Below are 23,597 nucleotides of genomic sequence, written 5' to 3'. Positions count from 1 at the left end.
CAAGTGCTTAGAACAGTGCTCTGCACACAGGAAGCACTTAAAAAAATACCACTGATTGGCTGATTTCCTTTAACTCTTTAACTGAATGACAACCCCAGGCCATCGTTTGAACTAGGATTGGCCTCTTGGACTCCAGAAATTGTTCCCTGCTGACATCTGCTAAAAGGGTCTCTGGTTGTAATGTAATTTTCTGCGGAAGGTGGAGCGGTTTGCTGGGAAGGTCAGATTGACTGTGACTGGTTCTGGTGGGGCCAAATCACTTTACTGTGCCTCAGTTACCTCATCTGTAAAAATGGGGATGGAGCCTGTGACCTCCATTTGGGACACGGACGTGTCCCACCCGATTTTGCTTGTAACTACCCCAGCTCTTGGAACAGTGCCTGGCACGTAGTAAGCGCTCGACAAATATCATAATTATTATTATTACACCCAAGTCAAATACCACCTTGCCCTCGAGGCAGATGGCGCTGGCTGACCAGCAGGGAGCCAGGCCGTCCAGTCCAAGAATGAGCCCTTAGAGGTCTAGGGCCTGTAACAAACGGTTTTTGCTCTCCCCGGAGCGGTCAGGCCGATGCCCCCTTGCGTCTGCCCCAGTTGGGCTCCTCCTGAGCAACTCACCCATCACCCTCCGGCCTCCACGACAGTTTGGGTTCCCCATGCTGCAGCACTCCGGGGTGCCCAGGCCACTGTCTCCGCCGCTGCCCTGCGGGGCTGAGGGCCTCCGAATTGGACCCGTGGTGTGGAGGGGCTCCTGCCCCCGGGGGGTGCCATGCTGAGGGGGCCTCACCAGCCTGAGGCCCAAGAAGGCAACCAGGCCCGAGTGCCACGAGGCGGCCATCACGCAGGGCCTGGGGGTGTGGGGGCGAGGGGGGAAGGGGAATGGGGGGGGTCTGGGGGTGTGAGGGCAAGGAGAATTAGTTTGGATAGCTGTGGGGGCCTGGGGTGTGGTGGCGAGGGGAAGGGGAATGGGGAGGGCCCTGGGGGTGCCGTGAGGGCGAGGGGATGAGGAGGAGTTTGATGGTTTTGGGGCCTGGGGTGTGGGGGCGAGGGGAAGGGAATGGGGAGGGCTGGGGGTGTGAGGGCGAGGGGGAATGAGGAGGAGTTTGATGGTTGTGGGCCCTGGGGGTGCTGGGGCCAGGGGAATGGGGCGAGGCCTTGGGGCGATGATCAAGGGGTGGGGTCTGAGGTGTGGGGGCAAGAAGAATGGGGCGGGGCCTGAGATCTGTGGGGGCAAGGGGAATGAGGGGGCCTGGGGGCTGTGGGGGCGAGGGGAATGGGGGGTTCTGGGGCTGTGGGGGTGAGGGGAATGGGGGGGAATCTGGGGTTGTGGCGGTGAGGAGAATGGAGGGGCCTGGGGCTGTGGGAGTGAGGAGATTGGGGCGGGGCCTGGGACGATGACAACGAGGCAGGGCTTGTGGGCAAGAGGGGAGGGGGAATAATAATAATGATAATGGTATTTGTCGAACGTTTACTATGTGCCAAGCCCTGTTCTAAATGCTGAAATGGGGCAGGGCCCGAGGGTGTGGGGGCGAGGGGAATGGGGGAGTCTGAGGGTGTGGGAGTGAGGGGAATGAGGCGGGACAACGGGGCGAACCTTGTGGGGAAGAAGGGAGGGGGAATAATAATAATAATAATATTTGTTAAGTGCTTACTATGTGCCAAGCACTGTTCTAAGCGCTTTAACGGTGAGGGAGGGGGCGGTCCTGGGGATTGTGGGGACGAGGGCAACGGGGCGGGACCTGGGGGCTGAGGGGGCGATGACAATGGGGCGGAACTTGTGGGGAAGAGGAGAGGGGGAATAATAATAATAATAATGAAAATTATAATGACAGTGGTATTTGTTAAGCGCTTACTATGTGCCAAGCACTGATCTAAGCGCTGAAGGCGGGGGGCCTGGGGGCTGTGGGGGCGATGACAACGGGGCAGGGCTTATGGGAAAGAGGAGAGGGGGTAATAATAATAATAATAATGATCATTCATTCATTCAATAGTATTTATTGAGCGTTTACTATGTGCAGAGCACTGTACTAAACGCTTGGAAATGAACAAATCGGCAACAGATAGAAACAGTCCCTGACGGGCTTACAGTCTAATCGGGGGAGACAGGCAGACAAGAACAGTGGCAATAAATAGAGTCAAGGGGAAGAACATTTCATAAAAACAATGGCAACTAGATAGAATCAGGGTGATGTACATCTCATTAAACAAAATAAACAAACTAAATAGGGGGGTAAAGATATATACAGTCGAGCTGACGAGTACAGTGCTGAGGGGGTGGGATGGGAGAGGGGGAGGAGGAGAGGGAAGGGGGGAGAAGAGGGTTTAGCTGCGGAGAGGTGAAGGGAGCAGAGGGAAAAAGGGGGGAGCTCAGTCTGGTAATGACAATGGTATGTGTTAAGCTCTTACTATGTGCCAAGCCCTGTTCTAAGCGCTAGCATGGGGGCGGGGCCTGGGGGCCGTGGGGGCGGAGGGAAGGGGCGGGGGCCTGGGGGTGTGGGGGCGGGGCTCGGGGAGGGGGGATGAGCTGGTCCTCGGGGGCGGCGGCCAGTGGACAGTGTCGAGGATGGGGGAGGACGGTGGGGAGGCCCAGACCCCGGGGTCACTGGATGCCCCAGCCCCTCCAGCCCCCCACCGCCCCGGCTATGCAGCGTCCTGGTTCATCATGGTCTTCAGGGTGCTGCGGTGAGTCCGGGGTGGGGCCTGCGGGCCTCCTCCCCCGTCTCCCTTTATCGCTCTCTTGTCCTCTCCCAAGCGCTTAGTACAGTGCTCTGCACACCCTAAGCGCTCAATACATCCCACTGACTAGGGGACTCCCGGACCCCGGGGTCCCCGCAGAGGGCACCATCTCAGCTCGGGGCTTCATCATCATTAATGGTGTTGATGGAGCGCTGTACTAAGCGCTGGGGAGAGTGCAATACAACAGAGTTTGTTTTCTGCTGGGGTGTCTGTTAAGCGCTTACTATGTGCCAGCGCTGGGGTAGATAACAGCTAATCAGGGTGGGCACAGTCCTTGCCCCGCACGGGGCTCACAGTCTTAATCCCCATTTTACAGAGGAGGTAACTGGGGCACAGAGAAGTCAATAGACTTACCCAAGGTCACACAGCTGGCAAGAGTTGATAGACATGTTCCCTCCTATAAAGAGTTTATAGTCTAGAGAAGAGAGCATCCGATCGGCTATCCGATCAATCGATCGGTGGTATTTATTGAGTGCTTACCGTGTGCAGAATGCTGTCCTAGGCGCTTGGGAGAGTACGCTATTACAGTGTTGGAAGACACCTTTCCTGTCCACGAGTTAGTCCAGAGGTTTGATGGCGAGTCAGATGAAGCTGCAAGAAGACAGGGTTTTAAGTTGAGGTCCGGTGGTTAAAGGCACCCCTGCTCTTTCTCATCTCACTGTCTATACTAGAGATTAAAATATATATATATATAATTAAAGAAATGTTGCTATAACCTCAGCCAGCTCCCGCGTCCTGCCAGCCAGCTAGCAAATGCCAGCAAGTAGAGCAAGGTAGAGTTTAATAACACTGGCCTGATTAATCCAACAAGTTCCCAAGCGGTCAGGCAGTTCGCTGTCTGATTTTTTTTTGTAATTTTTTTTTTTACTATCTAAACCTTTCTCGTTTTACTGAAGAGCAGCTTTTTCTTTCTAGGTTGTATCTGGTGGCTTTCAAACTATTCAACAAAAACTGGGACATATATTGGTTTATTTAAGATAAAGGTGTAATTCGAGTACTTCTTCCTCTCTCGCCTGGCTAGGTAATCCAGGTGTTAATAAAAAAAATGGGCTAATCCAAAAAAAATTATTCAAAATCTTTTGTTTTTTTTCCCAGTTCCTCGCATGATGAATTAATGTGCTTTGATGGTGTTCACTATTCATTTTTGTCTCATTTAAGCATGAGAAGCATGAATCCCAAGAGGCTATCTGAATTTTCCAGTAATGCTGTCCCTTCTCAAGGCTAATCTAATTTTTTCATTAGAATTGTCTGGTATTTTGGCTGCCCTGATAGAGTCGCTTGTTTTTCTTATCATTGGGTTCTCCTCCATTTTAAAGCCTCCACAGAGACACTAATATCGAGCAGTTGAAGGAGTCTACTTCCTGCAATGTGGACAACTCCATCAGTCAGTCAAAATACTTGTTGAGGACCTACTGTGTGCAGAGCATTACACTAAGCACTTGGAAGAATATAGTAGAATGAGTAGTCATAAATCCTGCCCTTAGGGAGTTACAGTCCAGAGTCCCGTGGTGTGGGGTATTATATTCCCCTGTTTTGCTAAACATCTAGTCCCCCACCCTCTGGGCCTTTGTTCATCATTCCCAATTGCTAATAGTACTGAGAGTTGCATTATTGATCATCCCCTGGATGCAGTGCATTGTGCCTAGGAAAGCAGTCTTGATCTGTTGCCAAATTGTATTTCCCAAGTGCTTAGTACAGTGTTGTGCACATAGTAAGAGCTCAATAAATAGGATTGAATGAATGAATATGGGCTGCAAGTTTCATCGTTCTCTTTTTACTCTAAAATAATTTCACCCAGTTGTGCTGAATTGCTCCCAGCCCAATGTCTCCTCTTGATCGCTTATGGGATATAATGGCTTTCCACTTGTCAAACTTGAATTTCTTGAGGCATTTTCCCATCTGATAGGCTCTTGTTCTCTCTGGGGAAGAGACTTTGACGTCTAGTGGCTTGTCTTTTTCTTGCGCTGACTGAAGTTGGCTAATAATGGTTATTATTCAATGTTGATTAAGTGGAGTGTCAGGCACTGTACCAGGCAAAAAAGAGACTTCTGTTCCTGTTCTCTGGGGATTTACATTCTCCCGCCGTTGCTGGCCGGGAGCAGGTTCCAGGACAAAAATCACCTGGAGTGGTGTTGGTCCAGCGGTGGAGTAGATGAGCTTTCCATCTTTATCATCCCCCTTGAAGAGGGAGCTCAAATGGAGGGTGGAGATTTTTTTTTCTGCCAGGCACTTTACTAAGCACTGGATAGCTACAAAATAATCAGATTAGACACACTCCATGTCCCACATGGAGCTCACAGCTTTAATCCCCATTTTAAGATGAGTTAACTGAGGCACAGAGAAGTTAAGTGCCTTGCCCAAGGCCACATGGCAGACGACTGGAGGAGCTGGGATTAGAACCTTTCCCCTCTGCTGGATTTTCCCAAGCACCTTGTACAGTGCTCTGCATGCTGAAGCTGTTCAATGATTAAGCTTCATGAAAGAAGTGAATGTTCAATAGTCAGTTCTTCCCTTACAGGTCTTTTTTTTTTAACGATATTTAAGTGCTTACCATGTGCCGGGCACTGTATTAAGTTCTGTGGTAGATACAAGCAGATCCAGTTGGACACAGTCCAAATCCCACATGGGGCTCACAGTCTTAATCCCCATTGTACAGAGGAAGTAACTGAGGCCCAAAGTGACGTGACTTGCCCAAGGTCACACGGCAGATAAGCCCGATTATCAGAATGGGGAGCCGTGACCCCGTTGGCCCCATGGGATTGAACGGCGGAGTGTGCTTGGCGGGGCCACCTCATTCCAGCTGTAAATTATGGCCTCCTTGTGCCGACGCCCGAAGGGTTTTCCACCACTACTAAAGTATTTATTAGTGACAAATACTCATTAGAAGCCAGCTAAGTGATTGTAATAGAGGGTTTGCACATTTATTTTCAAATCAGCTTTGCTGTCTTGAAGCTTTTCCTCCGTTCTGATAGGATCGGTATTGGATTCTGAGTCCGACACTAAATCCTTTGGGCCCCCAAAGTGGAGGTATTACAAGCAGGGCTGTCTGGGTCCCACACAATTGGGTGCAGGTGATCATCCCTGGGACTTTTCCCTGCCACCCTGCAGGTTCCCCTGGGGCACCAAACATTGGAAAATAAGCCCCTTGAAGGCAGGGACCAGATCTTTTGAGAAGCAGCGTGGCCCGGTGGATAGAGAACAGGCCTGGAAGTCAGAAGTTCAAGGGTTCTGGTCCTGGCTCTGCCACATGTCTGCTGTATGATCTTGAGCAAGGCACTTAACCTCTCTGTGCCTCAGTTACCTCAATCCGCTCAATCCGCTGCAAGCCACCTTTGTGTTTCCTGGTCCTTTTCCCCGCCCCGTGGTCCAGCAGGCTGATTCATCTGCTCCTCTTCCTCTGTGGTATTTCCTGAGTACCCACTGAACACGGGTCACTGGACTGAGTGTCTGGGAGAATAAACCAGGAGCAAAATAATAATAATAATGATGGTATTTGCTAAGCACTTATTATGTGTTAAGCACTGTTCTAAACACTGGGGTACATACAAGCTAATCACTTGGGACACCGTTCCTGTCCCATGTGGGGCTCAATCCCCACTTTACAGATGAGGTAACTGAGTCCCAGAGAAGTGAAGTGACTTGCCCAAGATCACATTGCAGACTTGGGGTGGACTGGAATTAGAACCCACGTCCTCTGACTTCCAGGCCCTTGCTCTCTCCACTGGGCCATGCAGTTTCTGGATCAGTCCTCTGCAAAGGCTGAAACCGAGTCCTGTCCCATTTTTTTCTTAATGAACTAGATTGTTGATGGCGGTTTCTGCTCTGCAGAGCTGGAGTTTCCTCAGCCAAGGCTAGCAGTCCCTGGCCTCCTATCCCAGTAGAATCCAGCTATTCCAGTCTTAGATGTAAACGGTTTAGAGGGCGTTCTTTCTGGGGGGCTTGGCAGTTGGACTGTGGGCCTGAGAACCTGAGGATCGGGCCTGTTTGCTTCACCAGCTATTATTGGATCATTGGCCTGCTTTTGGAGGCTGTGGGAGCAAGTCCTCCTCCGCTCTGCCGATGCCTCCCTCAGCCCAGCGTGACGTTCCAGGAGGATGTTTCAATCTCTCCGTGCTGCAGGTGTCTCTCTGAGCAGTTCTCCCATTATTCACCAGGCAGGTGAGGTGAGGTACACAGGAAGGGGAGGTGTATGTGGGGGGCGGCGGGGGGAAAGTGACAAATGAGAACTTGGTGATGTGGCTTGTTTTCGGAACATCAGCCACAGCAGTGATTCATCTGCCATCCGCTGCCGGGCACTACTTGTGAATGCAGTGATGTTTTGAAAAGACTCACAGCTCCTGCCCGCAAGAGGCTTTCAGTCCCACAGAGATAGCTGTCTAGGAAATAAGGAACTACAACAAAGAATACGTCCATTTGTCCCCCTGCATATCTTTCACTTATTTTAACGTCTCCCCCACTAGATATTGTAACGTCCTTGAGGGCAGGGATTATCTACTTACCCTACTACTTACTTACTTACTTACCTACTTAGTGTCTACTTACCCTATTGTAGTCGCCCAAGTGATTGATTGATGGATTGATACCAAAATGAAAATTGCCCCATGTTGGCAGGGGCTTCCATGACGTCTTCCCCAGCCACCCTTTTATCTTTGAATTCCGGCAGTGTCTCTTCACCTATTCTCAGGGACAGGTCATTTTTACCAACTCGGTTGTACTCGTTTAGTACGATGCTCTGCACACAGTAAACACTCAATGAATACCACTGATGATGGTGATTATTTTGTGTAAAGTCACTCAGAATTCTCACACCAATCCCCACAGTCAGGCTAAAACAAAAGTGCAACTCCTAAAGATGGAAAGAGGTAGAAGGATTTTGAAAAATCTTACGTATTTCATAATATCTTGCAGGTCCTTTTCATGCTCACTGCCAAAACTTAGAAGAAAATTTGTGACGCTATATGAAACCTTAATTAATAAGTCATTAAAGGAACGTTTCTTCCCTTCATTGATGGAGAAGTTGGTCTTCTTTAACTTTTGTGAGTATGCTCCTGTTGTGAATGACTAAAAACTCAGCAGGAATGTTTGGTATTTCATACTGAATAAAGAACCTATTTCCTGGCTGTGAAGCCCCTGCAAAATGTAAAAGATTAGGTGACCTGTGGGATAATCTTGCTTAGCGTTAAACTGTGGCTCCTAGTGTTATCCAGGGATCACTTGGTGACAAAGAATGTATTCTCGTGTCCTTGCCGTCTGTCCTTAGGAACAAAGTAGCCGAGGGGAGAGAGAGCCAGAAAACCTGCTTTGGGCAAAGGAGAATGGTCGGGTTTGCCTCTGGAACAAATATTTTCTCCTAATCAGAGGTGGCTGAATTCTCAGGGGTAATCCAGAATGGCCTCCCCAAGCTCTGCTCTGTGTTGGCTTGGCTCCGAGAGATGAAGTGCCCTCTGCTCTGTGGAAACAGTCCTGCGTGGAGGAAGGGGCCTGGGGAAGATTATATCGGTCTCAGTCCAGCACCCTCCACTCCATGGAAAAAGTCTTGGCCAGAGCGGGGAGGCCAGGAGAGATTATGTTGATCCCACTGCAGGTTTGGTGGCAGAGTTTCCAGAAGCATCGGCATGCTCTAGCAGGTTGATGCTGAGAAGCAAGTCAGTAACAGAGATGTCAGTGGGAGTCCACTAGAGTGCTTTCCACCTAATGGGTGCTTAATAAATATTCTGTTAATACTGCGTGGAGGCAGCTTTTTTGCTTCACATTTCTCATGCTTTCCCCCAGTTGGTACAGTTCTCTGTGGCATTCATTCAGTAGTATTTACTGAGCACCTACCGGGTTGCCGAGCACTGTACTAAACTTTGGGAAAAGAAGATTAGACAGGGTCCCTGATCTCCCCCGACCCCACCCAAGAAGGTTCTTCATTGCACTAGCCGCACCCCCAGCGGTAGCAAACGAGTCACGAAAGAAAACTAGCTTTCAGCAGTTTCTACCAAGTTCCAGTGCATGGTCCTAGAGGGGTAAGTGATTTTATTATTTTTCTCCTTTCCTCTCAAGTAAGAAAAGCTTCAGTTCTAGGGTACTTTACGCTGAAATTCGCTCTTCGGTGAAATTGAGGCAATCGTCAAACAATGCCTTTTCTTCCTCTTCACATTTTGTCTGATGGATCTGTAGCCTGGACCCGAGGGATGGGATTTCAGCAGCCGGTTCAAGACAGAAATAGCTTTCTCTTCCTTTCTATTTGAGATCAGGAGAGCAGGTTTGAGCCCCTTGCACAGTAACAATTTCCTGTTTTCCAGGGAAGGCCCCCTTTCTGGCGAATCTGAAGAACCCCGAATCGCGGATTCCGCACACAGTGAACTTCTACGTCAGGCCTGAGCCTGGGGTGACCTTGGGAGTATGGTGAGTGTGTCTGTTTGAACAGCGAGATTCCCATAGGGAATAATAATAATTACGGTACTTGTTAAACATTTACTACGTGCCAAACACTGTTCTAAGTGCTGAAATAGATACAAGTTAATCAGTTTGGTCACAGTCCCTGTCTCACATGGGGCTCACAGTCTAAGTAGAAGGGCGGAGGGTTTAATCCCCATTTTACAGATGAGGTAATCTAGGCACAGAGAAGTGAAGTGACTTGCCCAAAGCCACACAGCAGACACATGGCAGAGTCAGGATTAGAACCCGGATCCTCTGATTCTCAGGCCCAAGCACATTTTCTTTCCACTAGGCCATGCTTATTCTCTAAGGTAGGTGAGTGCCTTATGGAAAAGCTGAGGTTAGTGTGGAATGGGCTGCTGGAGACCCCCAGATATTTATGACTCCAAGATTAAATAGGACAAGGCAAAGGCAGTGAGCAATCTGGAAGGAACCTTATCGCCCCCTCCCTCCTCTCTTCTCTTCCCCGAAGCCCCCAGTTCCTGGACAAGAGCCGGATTCTGGGAGAGACCGCCCCTAAAGCTCGAAGTGAGGCAGGGAGGACCAGAGGTGGGCTGCTTTATTCCCTCCAGAGATGGTCATAAAAAATATTCACAAATGGAGTAATCAAAATAAACACTTAGGCTAACAGTGGAATAAGCTTCTAAATGGGTTCACATAAGTTCTCAAGTGCTAGAGATGGCTGAGAACTTTCTATTGTGTCCTGTCCTTGATCTTTAGGCACACCGTCCCTGAAAGCAGGGGAGAAGAAGCTAAAGGGAAGGACCGCAGATGGTATGAAGCAGCCCTCCGTGACGGCAACCCGATTATAGTTTATCTCCACGGCAGTGCAGAAAACAGGTCAGTGGGCTCTGTGGGGAGGGATTGGAACCCGGCAGCAGACTCTGGGGGAAAGACGGGGGAAGCCGGCACCGTGGGCTAGAGCCATGCGAGGTTGGGTCTACAGAACGGCTGTGCTCCTCAGGGTTCACCTGCAGATGCCAGCCTCTATTCTAAACGTGAGATAATTCTATAATGTGGTGGACGGGGAACATCGGTCAAATGGAAATTTGTGTGTAATTCTTAGCAGAAGCTGTTCATGGCCCATCTAAGTGCTGTGAGGTGACTCATGGTTTGATGGAAATAGGAGAAAGCAGACAGGAAATAGTTGAGGCCATAAGGCCCAGAGATGATGGATGGAAGGTGGTGAGGGAAGGAGAGGATCTGTGGGAATAATGAACATTTGAGAGTTCAGGGTCACGTCTCTAAGAGGAGCAATCTGAAATGATATCCTTGAGGGAAGACTTGAATGGGAACTGGAGACCCTGATTTCTCAGGGCAGAGGTTTCCACATTCCACATTCTGAGTCCTTAATGTAGCTTTGTGGTAAAAACGTCGCATAGTTCCCCCCTTTCTCCTGCTTCGCAGGCAGAGCCACCAATGGGGCTGTAGAATTAGGTCGGTCGATGATTATCAGCCCTGGTGTTGTCATCTGCAGCTAGAAGGGGCGGCCACAAGCTCAGGAATGCAGGTGGCTTCAGAAATCCAGAATTTTCCACTTCTTCTCTGCCTCTAGCAGGTCAAGGTGAACCATTTTGCTCTCCTTCTTCCAAGTCCTTACCAGTCTGCAGTTCTCACGAGGGCTCACGTATGTGGAGTCCTGGAAAACCACCCAGCCAGTTCTCACCTGCACACAAAGCTGCCCAGTCTGAAAAAGTGCTCCAACAGCTGGGACAGAGCCACTGTTCATAGGACTCTGAGGGGAAGAACAGGTGTCTTCTCTTGTCTGGCTGTTGGTTCCCTATGCTTTGAGAATGATTGGCTCCCATATTCAGTCAAGAGCAGATTATCTCCGGGCTGATTGGATATAATAATAATGATGGTATTTGTTAGGCACTTACTATGTGCCAAGCACTGTTCTAAGCTCTAAACACTGTTCTAAGATCCAAACTGAGGCTAGAGCAAAGGCTCAGTTGAGAGCAGATTATCTCAGGGCTGACTGGATATCCAACTGTAGTTACAGCAAGGGCTGAGCCAAAGTGGGTCTCCGGCTGTCTGGGAAAGGGGAACACAATGGGTCTTTTTTTAAAAAAATGGCATTTGTTAAGCACTTACTATGCACTAGGCACTATATTAAGCTCTGAGGTAGATAGAAATTAATCAGGTTAGACACAGTCCCTGTCCCACATGGGACTCAGAGTCATAATATCCATTTGACAGACAAATGGTAGAGTTAGGATTAGAACCCAGGTCCTTCTGACACCCAGGTCTGTGCTGTCTCCACTAGGCCACTCTGCTGGCTGGACTTCAGTGTTCCTGACCTGGCGCTAGTCTCGTTACTCCAACCCACTCATTCTGATTATTTCTCGAATCAAGATTCCCCGCCTCCCACCGCCCACGCCCAAAATGGAAGTCATTCTTATAACCCGTTTGTCTCATTGTCTCTCTCTCTGCAGAGCATCCAATCACAGAGTCAAGCTGATGAAGGTACCACTGGGCAGAGGGCCCTGAGATTCCTACTTCCATTAAACTGCAGCAGATGGTTTGCCCTAAAGCCCTATTCCCTCTCAACCCCCTGACATCCTTGAAGGCATTGGGGTTAGAGGAATGAAGCCAGGGGCGTGGAGGGAGCTTCTGGGGTTTCACACTTGCATACAGTTCACGGAGCAGTCGCTGGCGATTACTTGGGCCTTCACGGTTTGGTTGCTTGCAGTCTGAGAGGAGGGTGGGGTATGACTGGGCCGACGGGGAGCCTTTAACCGTCTCAAAGGAAGATGTGTTTAGTTGAGCAGAATTTGGGTGTCAGGGTCTGTGGCTTTTTCAGGTCACTCGGGGTGGGGCTTGGTTCGTCGTGTCTGAGCAGGTTGGAATGATAGCACTTCCTCCACCCCCTGGATCGAGTTAGCTAATCGGCCAGATAAAGTCAGATGTTGGGCTCACCTCCTGGTCTTATCCATCTCCAAGATGATGCCACATGTCTCAGGCTCCCCCGTCCCTGAGTCACAGAGAGTTGGGCAAGCTAAGATTATCTGCCTTACTCCTTTCTCATAACAATTAGGTAATTTATCCATGTGGTATTTGCACTGTCCTCCCACCTCTCTTGGTCGGTGGAGATATGATAGATGCTAGGAGCTCCCTGGATGCTCCTGGATGATGGAGAAGAAAGACTTAGGGGAAATGGAGGGGGTGATGCTGGCTGTGTCTTCTCCAACCCACTGCTCGTGCCTTTTTCCTCTCAGCTCTGCCAAACTACACCCCTCCCCACTTCCAAGCCCTTCTACGTTGCCACTGCTTCCACGAGGCATTCCTGGATTAATTACTCTGGCTTTCTGGCTCTGGTTTCCTCTTGGCACTCGTGCTTACATCTGTTGAATTATACCTCTGCTACGTGCTGTGGCTGGGAACGTCGGGCACGGGAGCTAGACGGGAAGAGGCAGAAGGGCCAATGAGAAACCCGGCTGAGGGTGGGCGTCAGACTTTCCCCAGCCCACAGAGTGGGGAGAAAGACAGCTTTCCTGCCCCGCTACTGCAAAGCTTGACCTTTTTTGCTACTCCTCAGGAGTAGAACGATGGATCCGGTTGAGGAACTTGACTTTTGTACAGGAGCTGGACATGCTTGCTGTGCTTATACTTACTAAGCTGTCCTCTAACCCATTCCATCCCCCTGCCCTCCCCACCCACCCCCCACACCCCCACGTCCCCCAGCACACACAAATATAAACATACACACTTTTCCGAAGAGCAGAGACACAGTTCAGTGACTTGTTCTTGGTGAAATCTGATATCAGCCTGGAAATGCAGGGCAATGTCGCATTCTCTCACTCACCCCCAAGGAACGGAGGTGAGAGGCCATGTCTGGGCTCATAGGCCTGGGCCTAGGCCATTGCCGTTATCGGGCAGCGTTTCCGGTGGCCTCTCAGGCCCTGACTTTGCTATGCTCCGGCGCTCGGACTCTGCCCTGATCAGGCCTCTTCTGGCCTCCCGGGGTCTTACCCAGTGCTCCCGTCTTCCTTATTGGTAGCTGTTCTTCTCCCTCCTGTCGGCATCCAGCCGAGAGCTCTTTGTGGTCAAGAGGAGACTGAGAGTTCAGTCCCTCTCCACAGCACTAAAGCCACCCTCTGTGCCCCTGGCTATCACCAGCCAGGCTAGGCTAGCCATCTGCCAAGGCCGGAAGGAGAGCTTGTCTCTCAGAATCATGTGACCTTCATCTACATTCATCCGTGCTCCATTTCTCAAGGCAAGCTCCAAGAAGACTTGAGTGAGACTCTCACTTTGCACTACTCTAACCCCAGAAGCTGTAGAGTTGGGACTCCCGGCTGCTGACAGGATGGCGGGGAGCCTACCTCTCTACTAAAAGGTGCGAGAGGGGATTCCTGCCCAAATCCTGTGCGAGTCAATACTGAGTGGATGCTGTCGGTTTGTTTCTTCCTCAGGCCCTGAGTGAAGGTGGCTTCCATGTACTGGCTGTGGACTACAGAGGTGACTATTTGTCGATTAGCGGGCATCTCACTTTTGGCAGGGGTTAGCGGTGGTCGTGCTGGTGGTGGCTTTTAACTGCCCCAGGAGGGGTGACTCTGGACTCCAACTTGCTTCCAGGCTTCGGGGACTCGACCGGCAGTCCGACGGAGGAGGGGCTGACCACGGATGCCGTGTACCTCTATGACTGGGTCAAAGCCCGCAGCGGGACCACTCCCGTGTGCCTTTGGGGCCACTCTTTGGGCACGGGGTAAGTGGGGATGGCCGACTGACTCTGGCCTGAGGCCCGAGGAAGCTAGCCGTGGGCAACAGGTATCATAGGGCTGCCCAGTGGCCTGGGCCAAATGATGGGTGTGGGGTGTTCAGCTAGGACACCTTTTAAACATCCCCTTGAAAGATATAATAATACTAATAATGTTGGTATTTAATCGCTTACTATGTGACAAGTACTGTTCTAAGCGCTGGGGTAGACACAAGGTAATCAGGTTGTCCCATGTAGGGTTCACAGTCTTCATCCCCATTTTACAGATGAGGTAACTGAGGCACAGAGAGGGGACCCTGTGTCCTCTGGAGAGCCTCAGTTCTTAATGTCAATCTGCTCCTTTGATCTGTTCGGTTTCCTGTGAATTTTCTGTGGCTGACTCTCACCCTGCTGTTTGCTTGTTTACAGAGTGGCCACAAATGCCGCCAAAAGACTGGAAGAAAATGGTAATTTAAAAATGCTTAGAGGGTGGTAGGTGAAGAGAAAATGATAATTTTCCTGCTCATTCTAGCTGTCTTGGGTTTGGCTTTCCTTCAGATGTCACACAAAATGGTGCACGGGAAGCCTGAGTTGACACAAAGAGACTTTTCATAACCCTCCGAATCAAACCAAGTCCTCACCCTGGGCTTCGAGGTTCTTACCTAACTCGCCCCATCTTACAGATCAGCTCTTCACCCACCCCTCACCAGCTTGTTTTTCTCATTCCCAGATGAACCTAACCCTATCTGTAATAATAACTGTGGCATGTAGGCACTTACTATGTGTCGCACACCATCTTAAGCAATGGGGTAGATACAAACTAATCAGGTTGGACGCAGTCCCTGCCCTATGTGGGGCTCAGTCTAAGTAAGAGGGAGAATAGGAATTTCACCCATTTTACAGATGGGGAAACTGAGTCATAGAAGTTACGTGATTTGCCCAAGGTCATGCAGCAGGCAGGCTTAGAACCCAGATCCTCTCTCTCACTTCTTCCCCTATTATTCCCCCAGCCCTGGAATTCCCTCCCTCCCTCCCTCCATAGGTGTGACAGACCACAACCCCACATTCAAAGCCCTCCTACAATCCCACCTCCCACCACAAGCCACCCCCGATTAGTCCCATAACCATCTTAGAGCAGGGGAGGGACAGATCCACGACAGTGTGATAGCAGCAGCTTCTCTGTCACTCAGCTCTGCCCCTTGTCTGTTGGGTGACTTTGGGCAAGTCCTTTCGCTTCTCTGGGTCTTGGTTACCTCATCTGTCAAATGAGGATTGAGTCTGTGAGTCCCACGTGGGACAGGGACTGTGTCCAACCCCATTTGCTTGTATCCACCCAAGGACTCAGTACAGTGCATGGAACATAGTAAACACTCAACAAATACCGCAGTTACTATTATTATTATTCTCCGTCGTCTCTCTCCAGGTCGCCCCGTTGATGCCATCGTCCTGGAAGCTCCATTTACCAACATGCAGGACGCGGGCGCCAATTACCCCATGTTGAAGGTAAAGGTGTCGGGTTGTGGGGCTGGGCCGTAAAACCTGCCACGCGACGGAGACCAGGCCTTTCCGACGTTGCCTCAAGCCAGAGAGTCTTCCGCCCTAGTCCAGGAAATCCCCAAAGTCGAGGAAGGCAGAGGGGATGGATGGCTGGAGGCGGAATGAGTGGGCTTACTCCAGCTAGAGCATCTGATGTCTGTGGAAAAATCACCATTGGTGAGAGTGGAGCGGGTGTCTAGACTTACCCTGCAAGCACTAACTCTTTCCTCTTAGATATACCGCAATCTGCCAGGGTTTCTACACTTGTTCTTGGATGCCCTGACCGTGGATAAAATCGTCTTCCCCAATGACGAGAAGTATGTATGGCTCATGACCTTCCTTCGGCCACAGGCCTTGCTGGAAATACGAAGGCGGCTGTAGCTGGGGGATGGGGCTGAGAGCCCCCAAATCTAATCTCAGTTCGGAGGGAGGGAGGGAGGCTGGGCTGGGCTGGGGAGGACCTGATCCGACGTGTTGCAGGAATGGGAGGTGGCCTTGAGGTCCGGAGAAGACTTGGTGGCCTGGGGCATGGCTCTGGAGAGAATCCCCACCCCACCCTCTGGTTCAACTAATTCTTCCCCTCCTCCCCTTAGCGTTAAAGTTCTGTCTTCTCCCCTTCTGATCTTACATGGAGAGGATGACAAGACCGTGCCGCTGGAACAAGGGAAAAGGGTAACTTTTTTTTTTTTTTTTTTTTTTTTACCTTCAGACAAGATCCACAACTGATTTACAGGAATAGGTGTTTAAATGTCCTGTTCTGCTGCTCTAGTAATAATAATAGTGTTTTTTTAAGCACTTGCAAAGCACTGGGATGGATATAAACAAATCGGGTTGGACACAATCCCTATTCCACATGGGGCTCAGTCTTACAGATGAGGTAATTGAGGCACAGAAATCTGAAGTGATTTACCCAAAGTGGTACAGCAGACAAGTGGCAGGGCAGGGATTAGAATCCAGGCCCTTCTGTGTCCCCGGCCCATGCTTTCTCCAGTAGGCCACGCTGCTTCTCTGCTTCTCTCTCACCCTTTGTGTCATTTCTGGTTGCGGCCGACGTGTTCCTGACATGGCTATATTTCCTTCTTTCCCCCAGAAGTCCCCTAGAAGGGGACTTGAGCAGGACAAGGCTCTTGTGCTCTCATCTTCACGAGCGATGAGCTACGTGTGAGAGAAGCCGCCTCTGAGATCTCCACATTAGAGAAAGGGTATTGTTTGAGGGCTCCCTTCTGGACACTCTGACCCCCAGAGAGCTAGACAAGGCCCCATCTAGAGTCGGCTTCCTGAAAATTCCACCACAGGACTGCTAAAGAACTAGTGGTTTCAAGGAGACCGTACGTCAAGGAGACCACATGTGTTTCTAATCAGATTACAGTGCAAAGTTACCATACGTGAAGCTTAGTCAGGACCTTTAACTCTCAACAGCTCTATGACATTGCCCACGATGCCTACAGAAACAAAGAGCGGGTCAAGATCGTTATTTTCCCCCCGGGCTACCAGCACAACTTTCTGTATAAAAATCCCAGGCTGCCGTGGATTGTGAGGTGAGACTGTTTAACCAAAGTTCCTTGCCAGTTCTTTAAAGGCAATTCATTCAGCTTAAAATTCTTTTAAAGGAGTAGAAGGATGCACAAACTAACATGGAGACTCTCTTGCAGGGATTTTTTGAGTAAGCAGTGGAAGTAAGCAGGTGCAGTAGCTGAGTTGGCACAGATGGGCCCAAGGTGACTCCAGACAGTTGTATGTTTCCTCATATTGACTGCCCCACTCGGTAAATCATGGCTAAAACTAACCCACTGCTTTCGATAACTTCAGGAGTGCTTTTGTCTGCTCCTCCGTAACTGCTCAAAATGGTTGATTTGAAATGAATCATAGCAAATTTGTTACTCCTGTTCAATTTCCAATCAGCGTTCATAAAGCTTTTCGAATTCTTGCTGGTGAATTGTCGAATGTGATGTGGGCAGGCCACGAACCCAATCAGTCATATGTAGTCCTTTAAGTTGGCATTTTTATTTCAGCACTTGAACCCATAAAAAGTACCCCACCCCCTAGAGATAGTTGTAATTACACATTATTAGCACATTACAAAAAGGCACGACCTATAAAATAGCGGGCTGTCTCCCTTTAAGCAGTTTACTTCCTTAGCTTTTCAACTCTGTTACCATTCGCTTGTTTCACCTCATCCCTAGGTTCGTTAGGGGGAGGTATCTTCAAGTCCGAAGGCTCGGTGCTCCAGATGTCCCTAGCGTACTCCTTGATCGTTCGGTCGCTAGAGAACTTTCCCGAGGCCGCTATGTTCTTCACGACCGTTCTGGTCCACTCCTTCGAGTTCTGAAAGTGAGGGAACACAGCAGCCATTCATTCATTTGATCGTAGTTATTGAGCACTTACGGTGTACTAAGTGTTTGGGAGCATACAATACAACAACGGACGCATTCCCTGGCCACAACGAACTAGAGAGGGAGACAGGCATGAATATACATAAATTACAGATGTATACAGATGGGCTGTGGGGCTGGAGGGAGGATGAAGGGAACAAGGCAGGGCGACGCAGAAAGGAGTAGGAGAAGAGGAGAGGAGGGTTTAGTCAGGGAAGGCATCTTGGAGGAGATGTGCCTTCAAAAGTCAGCCTCTCAGAAAAACATAAGCAGCACAGTCCCCTACCCCCAAATCCCCTTCTCCAGCACCACGTGTCTCCGACGGGCTTAGACAGTTATCGACTTCCTGGGTGAGCGGGAACCTATCTGGCAATTTCTGAAGTGAGAGACTGGATGGTGCGAGTTAGCGCCTCACACTCAGGAAGAAGTAGGTTGTTCTAAGTGAGGCCAACGGTGCAAGCTAATCTGGAAGTCTCCTCTCACTTTATATTGTACCCTACTGAGCGCTCAGTACAGAGCTCTGCAAACTTGTAAGTGCTCAATACTTACAATGGACTGACTTAATACCAGTGAGTTTGTAGGTCCCACATTTACTGCAGGAGAGCAGCCAGCCTTCCAATGGGCACATTCCCCTATTTGCATCTGCTATGATTTGGGCTTTATCTTCATGGCGGATGTGGACTTTAGCACCGTCCTTCCTTAGAACATCTATCACATAAGCATCCACCAACGGAGGGAAGCAGAGAGGCAGGCAGCAGGTCTGGCCCAAGAGAAGCTTGCTTGTTTTGCTTGTTTGTGGTTTTTTTTTTTGTTTTGTTTTGTTTTAAAACAGGCCCAGGAAGCTGTGGGGAATTTGGTTTTGTAAAACTGACTGGAGCCAGGCTCAGGAATGGTCCACCTGAGTTACTGCTTAGGACTATCTGTTGCCGAACTGTACTTTCCGAGCACCTAGATCAGTGCTCTGCACACAGTGAGCGCTCAATAAATACGACTGAATGGACGAATGAACTTTCCCAAGTTTCATTAATCGTGACAGATGGGTAGATAGGGCATTAAGGAAAGGCACTAGCCCCAGCCACCCTTAAAGCTTATGCTGCACTGCTCTGAGCTCACTTGAACAATATTGCTATATTGAACTTTGTCTTCAGGTACAGGGTGGGGATTCAGCAAAGGGGTGGAGAGGAGACTGAGGTCCAGAAGGTGCAGTAAAAGTCTACTGGCAAACCATCTGTTGGCTTATGCTACGTAAGACCACACATCTCCAGTGCCTATGGCCAAAGAGAAACAGCTCCTCCTTCGCTCCCAGAAGGCACTTGCCAGCCTAGGGCTTGTCATCATTATCATCGATGGTATCGAGCACTTACTGAGGGCAGACCATATACTAAGCACTTAGAGTACAACAGGGTAAGTAGACTCAATTCCTGTCCTTGAGGAGCTTACAATTTAATGGTCCAACATTAAACATGACCCTGGAATGGACAGGTATGTAAGAAACCCGACCTGAAGATTCATTCATTCAATCATATTTATTTATTGAGCTTACTATGTGCAGAGCACTGAAGATGAGGGTGGGGTGGTTACTACCCAGATCTGCTCTATATTAAACCATTAAGTGAACCAGAATATTCCAACACAACCAAAAAAAAAAAAGATTTCAAAATGTCCTTGAGTACTTATTACATCCATCCTTATTTTTCCAAATTCAGCCTCCCTGAAGCACCAATTGTCAAACCAATCACACGCAGGGAGAGACGAATGTCGCATATTTGTTGGAAAAACTCAAAAGGGGAGGGGTGAGAGTGGAGCAGAAGGTTTGTGGTAACTACTCTATTTGAGTGCTCAAATGCTGCTCTCTGGGCATGGGCACCACCAGACCGACGCCATTTCATTCCCACATTTGTGACCATGCTCAGCCCCTTTCAAGGAGGCAATTCCCTTTCAACTCCTCATGGGGGGAAAAGCCCACTATATAAATCCAATCGGTCAAACATACGTGATGACTCCAAGATGAAATGCACAGGAAAGCCATATTTCCTCAGTAACTGATTCAGTTAACTGATCTCTTAGATGGCATTTTCAAGATCAGTTTCAGTCTCCTAAGAAGAAGTCTCACTCAGTGTGGCATCAGTAACTAATAAAGAGAAAGATCTTCCCCAAGTCCAGCCCTCTGCTTATCACAAGAGTGACCTAGAGGCTGGGGGAGAAGGACCAAGTTGGGTGCGGGGGGGGAGTCTCATCCCAGACACAGGTCCCCTACAAACTCTCTGTGTTGAGGCAGAGAGGAAAAATCTGACTTTGCCCTTCTGCGCCCAGCTCAACCTGGAGTCTGACAGAAATACCCAACTGGCTTCAGGCCAAACGCCTGCTCTCAGCACATTTGGCCAGGAAGCCCCCATGGTAACACCTGTGGAGTTGGGTAAAGATACCACTGACTACTATAAGTCCCTCTGGCCTCGACTACCAGCTAGCACAGTGGTTAGCTCTCAGGAGATAACTTTTCTTTGGCCGTAAGATGAGGAGGCAGTGAAAGCTTTGTGGCAGCCTCCAGGAAGCCCAAATGCCATCATGGGGTTCTCGGTAGCCAAGCCCCCTTCCCTTAAACCCGGTAGTTACATATTGCCCAAGGGGAAAGGAACAGAAATACGTTCTTCTTCACTCAGTCAATGGGGGAAAAATGTTCGATTCTGCTGTGCGCCCCAGGAGCTGAGCAACTCTGCTGACATATCTTGGAACATAGAAGGGCTCCCACCAGAACTCTTGGGTTAAGTCAAGTGGGGAGTGAAAGCAATGAGCTGGGTATTTTAGGGCAGTCTCTCCTTCGTCAGCCTGAGCTTCCTATTTCAGGGAAGCAAAAATAGGGTGTGGGTCTGAGGATCTGCATCATCTGCCCATGGAGTCCTGGTTAGAGTGGTCACAGGAGGGGCTGTGCATACTCTTTTTCCAAGGTTTAAAAAATAAATGAAAATGGACGGCTGAAAGGTGCTTACCATGTACAGCTGACTGACTTTTTCTTGACACTTGACATAGGCTTCAAAATCTGCAAACACTTTAAACCTGTAGCAAGCCGGAGAAAACACAAAGACTCGGGTCAAGCTTAGGTTAGAATAAACAAACGGTTCAAAGCTGCAGAAACCATATCACCCTCTGCGGTCAGACGTGTGTCAGCAGAAGAGAATCTTAATTGGCAGCTACCTCCTCTCCCCAGTTTTTCCACAACATAGCCCCGGCCGCTGGATCGGAAGTGCCCGAGTCCTGGGCCTGGGTGCTTTCAAGTTTGTTTTTATTTTCTGGTATTTCTTAAGCCCTTATCTGCCAGTCACTGTAATAAGTGCTGGAGTTGATACAAGTTAATTGGGTTGGACAGAGTCCATGTCCCACGTAGGGCTCTCAGTCTAAATCCCCATGAAGTAAGTGAGGCCCACAGAAGTGAAGTGACTTGCCCAAGGCCACATAGCAGACACGTGGTGGAGCTGGGATTAGCAACCAGGTCCTGATTCCCAAGCGCATACTCTATCCACTAGGCCATACTGCTACTCCACAATTCTTTGAATATTTATTTGCTCCAGCCTGAGTTTTCCCCAAATCCAGTCTGATTTCTTTTCCTCTACAGGGCCCCTAAAACAGGGAGGATTAATCGGTCAAGCAAACTGACTGAGCATCTTCTGTGTCTAGAGCACTCACCGAGCACTTGAGAGAGTATGATACAATAAGACACGATCTCTGGCCTCAAGGAGTGGGAGGAGAAAGACATTAGAACCAATTGCAGACAGGAGGAAGAAGGAAAAAGAGTTTGGGTCCCAATAACGGCTCAAGTGACGGTTACATAACGTGATCACCTAAGTGCTGCTAGTACAATTAATGCTCATAAAGCGTCCTCCACGCCCCTTTATCGTGGCCTGGTTTTACCAACCTGTCGTGGTGGAACAGCATGTTGACTACATCTTTGAAGAGGTCAGGTTGGTTCGGAGAAAAGACGCCACCGGCGATCTGGTCGATGGCCTGTTTCAACTCTGGAAGCTTTTCATAATATTCTTGAGCCTTGTACCTGGTTTGAGACATGGCAAGACATGGTGACTGTTTCTTGTGAGAGGTGATGAGAGACCCGAGCACCACCATCTCCCTGCAGCTCTTTTGAAATGGTGATGTCCCTTTCCATGACTGTAACAATCTGTGGCCCAAATGGACTTTTAGTAACAGTAATAGCGGTACTTACCGAGCACTCACCGGGTGCAGTGCGCTGAGCTAAATGAACAGCCAGGGAGTTTACGCTAAGTGTGGGAAGCCAGACCTTTAGGTACTTTCTTGCTGCTTTTAAAATTTGATTTGTAACTCAAAAAACACAAATTACAGCAAACGGTGGGGACGGTCAAATCACATGCCGCTTGCAGCGGCATCTGACACGGCACAAGAGGGCGCGTTTCAGCGAAGTGCCCCTGAATATTATTTCTAAAAGGGCCACGTCAACATGGTAATACCCATAACGGTGGTATTTTTTAAACATTTATGTACCGAACCCCATACTAAGTCCTGGGGTAGATACAAGATAATCAGGTCAGACACAATCCCTGTTCCACAAGCAGCTCACAGTCTAAGTGGGAGGGAGAACAGGAATTTTGTCCCCATTTTAGAGATGGGGAAACTGAGGCCTAGAGGAGTTAGGTGATTTGACCATTTGGTTCCATCCATAACCTATCCGGCAACATCTTGGAGACTACTGCCCTAGCCACGGTTTACATATAGAAACCTAATGATCGTGGGGTCCCCCGGAGATATCTGCTTCTTCCCCTCCCCACCCTCCCAGCCCCTTCCCCCACTGGGTCCTGAAGGACCTATCGCTTCTTTAAATGGCATGTGAGCCCCTGTCTCCAAAGGCTGAATTCAGAATTGGCTCTAGTCATCGTGTTAAAAAAGACAAAATTTAAAACGTGTTGGAGACGGGAGGAGAGGATTGTTGAAGAGGGGGATGCAACTAAACACATCTTACTCCCACCACAAGTGCCCACAGGTTTGCCTCTGGGTCATCCAAGGGGCTCCCCAAGCTCTCAGTGGTTCAAGATGGCAGATCAGCTCACCCTTTCTTGTCCAAGGCGGCCACGTCATCGACCCTCATGCCAAAGATGAACAGGTTCTCTTCTCCAGCTTCCTCTGCCATCTCCACGTTGGCTCCGTCCATGGTGCCGATGGTCAGGGCGCCGTTCACCATGAATTTCATGTTGCCCGTCCCCGAAGCTTCGGTGCCGGCCGTGGAGATCTGCTCCGACAGGTCGGTGGCTGGGATCACTGCAACGGGGTACATTGGGGCTGACCCAGGTTTTCTCTGACCCCCTCAGAGGTTACCCTTCTCGGAGCTTTGTGATTATTATCACTAACAACAATAACGATAACTGTCCTGGGCACTGGGGTAGATAGAAGATAATCAGGTTGGACACAGTTCCGGTCCCACATAGGACCCTCAATCTGAGTAGGAGGGAGAACGGGTAGAGACGCAAAATGGCCTAGTGGGGACAGCACAGGACTTCGAGTCAGAAGGACCTGGGTTCTAATCCTGACTCCACCACTTGTCTGTCATGTGACCTTTGGCTAGTCACTTAACTTCTCTGTGCCTCAGTTACCTCATCTGTAAAACGGATATTAAGAATTCAAGCTCCCTGTGGGACAGGGACTGTGTCCAACCTGATTAGCTTGTATCTAGACGGTAATCTCGTTATGGGCAGGGAGCGTGTCTGCTAATTCTCTTGTATTGTACTCTCCCAAGCACTTAGAACAGTGCTCTGCACATAATAAGCACTCAATAAATGCCACTGATTGATCTATCCCAGCGCTTAGTTCAGTGC

At 49.5% G+C, this 23,597-nt stretch overlaps 2 protein-coding genes across 3 annotated transcripts in view; one reads left to right on the top strand and one right to left on the bottom strand.

The window, feature by feature from the left end:
- The first annotated feature begins 2,572 nt into the window (after window positions 1-2,572).
- Window positions 2,573-17,318, top strand: ABHD12B (abhydrolase domain containing 12B). Of its 2 annotated transcripts, XM_029079338.2 has the most exons (14): window positions 2,573-2,682; window positions 6,733-6,894; window positions 7,645-7,772; window positions 9,024-9,126; window positions 9,880-9,999; window positions 11,595-11,625; window positions 13,572-13,617; window positions 13,735-13,864; window positions 14,285-14,322; window positions 15,279-15,358; window positions 15,626-15,708; window positions 15,985-16,063; window positions 16,811-16,929; window positions 17,044-17,318. In XM_029079338.2, exons 1-14 carry the CDS (start codon window positions 2,663-2,665, stop codon window positions 17,069-17,071), a joined length of 1,167 nt encoding a protein of 388 aa, XP_028935171.1. In that variant the 5' UTR covers window positions 2,573-2,662; the 3' UTR covers window positions 17,072-17,318. The 2 variants fall into 2 exon arrangements, with proteins under 2 accessions (XP_028935171.1, XP_028935172.1); XM_029079339.2 differs by lacking the exon at window positions 6,733-6,894 and having other exon boundaries at window positions 2,574-2,682.
- Window positions 17,319-17,373: 55 nt separating this feature from the next.
- PYGL (glycogen phosphorylase L) overlaps window positions 17,374-23,597 on the bottom strand; it is a 31,100-nt gene continuing 24,876 nt past the window's right edge. The window contains 4 exon segments of the mRNA XM_029079337.2: window positions 17,374-17,716; window positions 20,751-20,817; window positions 21,674-21,808; window positions 22,836-23,043. Of these exon segments, the coding sequence (XP_028935170.1) occupies window positions 17,519-17,716; window positions 20,751-20,817; window positions 21,674-21,808; window positions 22,836-23,043 (608 nt within the window). The 3' untranslated portion in view covers window positions 17,374-17,518.

Source organism: Ornithorhynchus anatinus, chromosome 14, assembly GCF_004115215.2.
Source record: "Ornithorhynchus anatinus isolate Pmale09 chromosome 14, mOrnAna1.pri.v4, whole genome shotgun sequence".
In the NCBI taxonomy this organism is placed as follows: Eukaryota; Metazoa; Chordata; class Mammalia; order Monotremata; family Ornithorhynchidae; genus Ornithorhynchus; species Ornithorhynchus anatinus.
The sequence above is the reverse complement of the archived record's forward strand: the minus strand, read 5'-3'. Positions and strand labels throughout refer to the sequence as shown.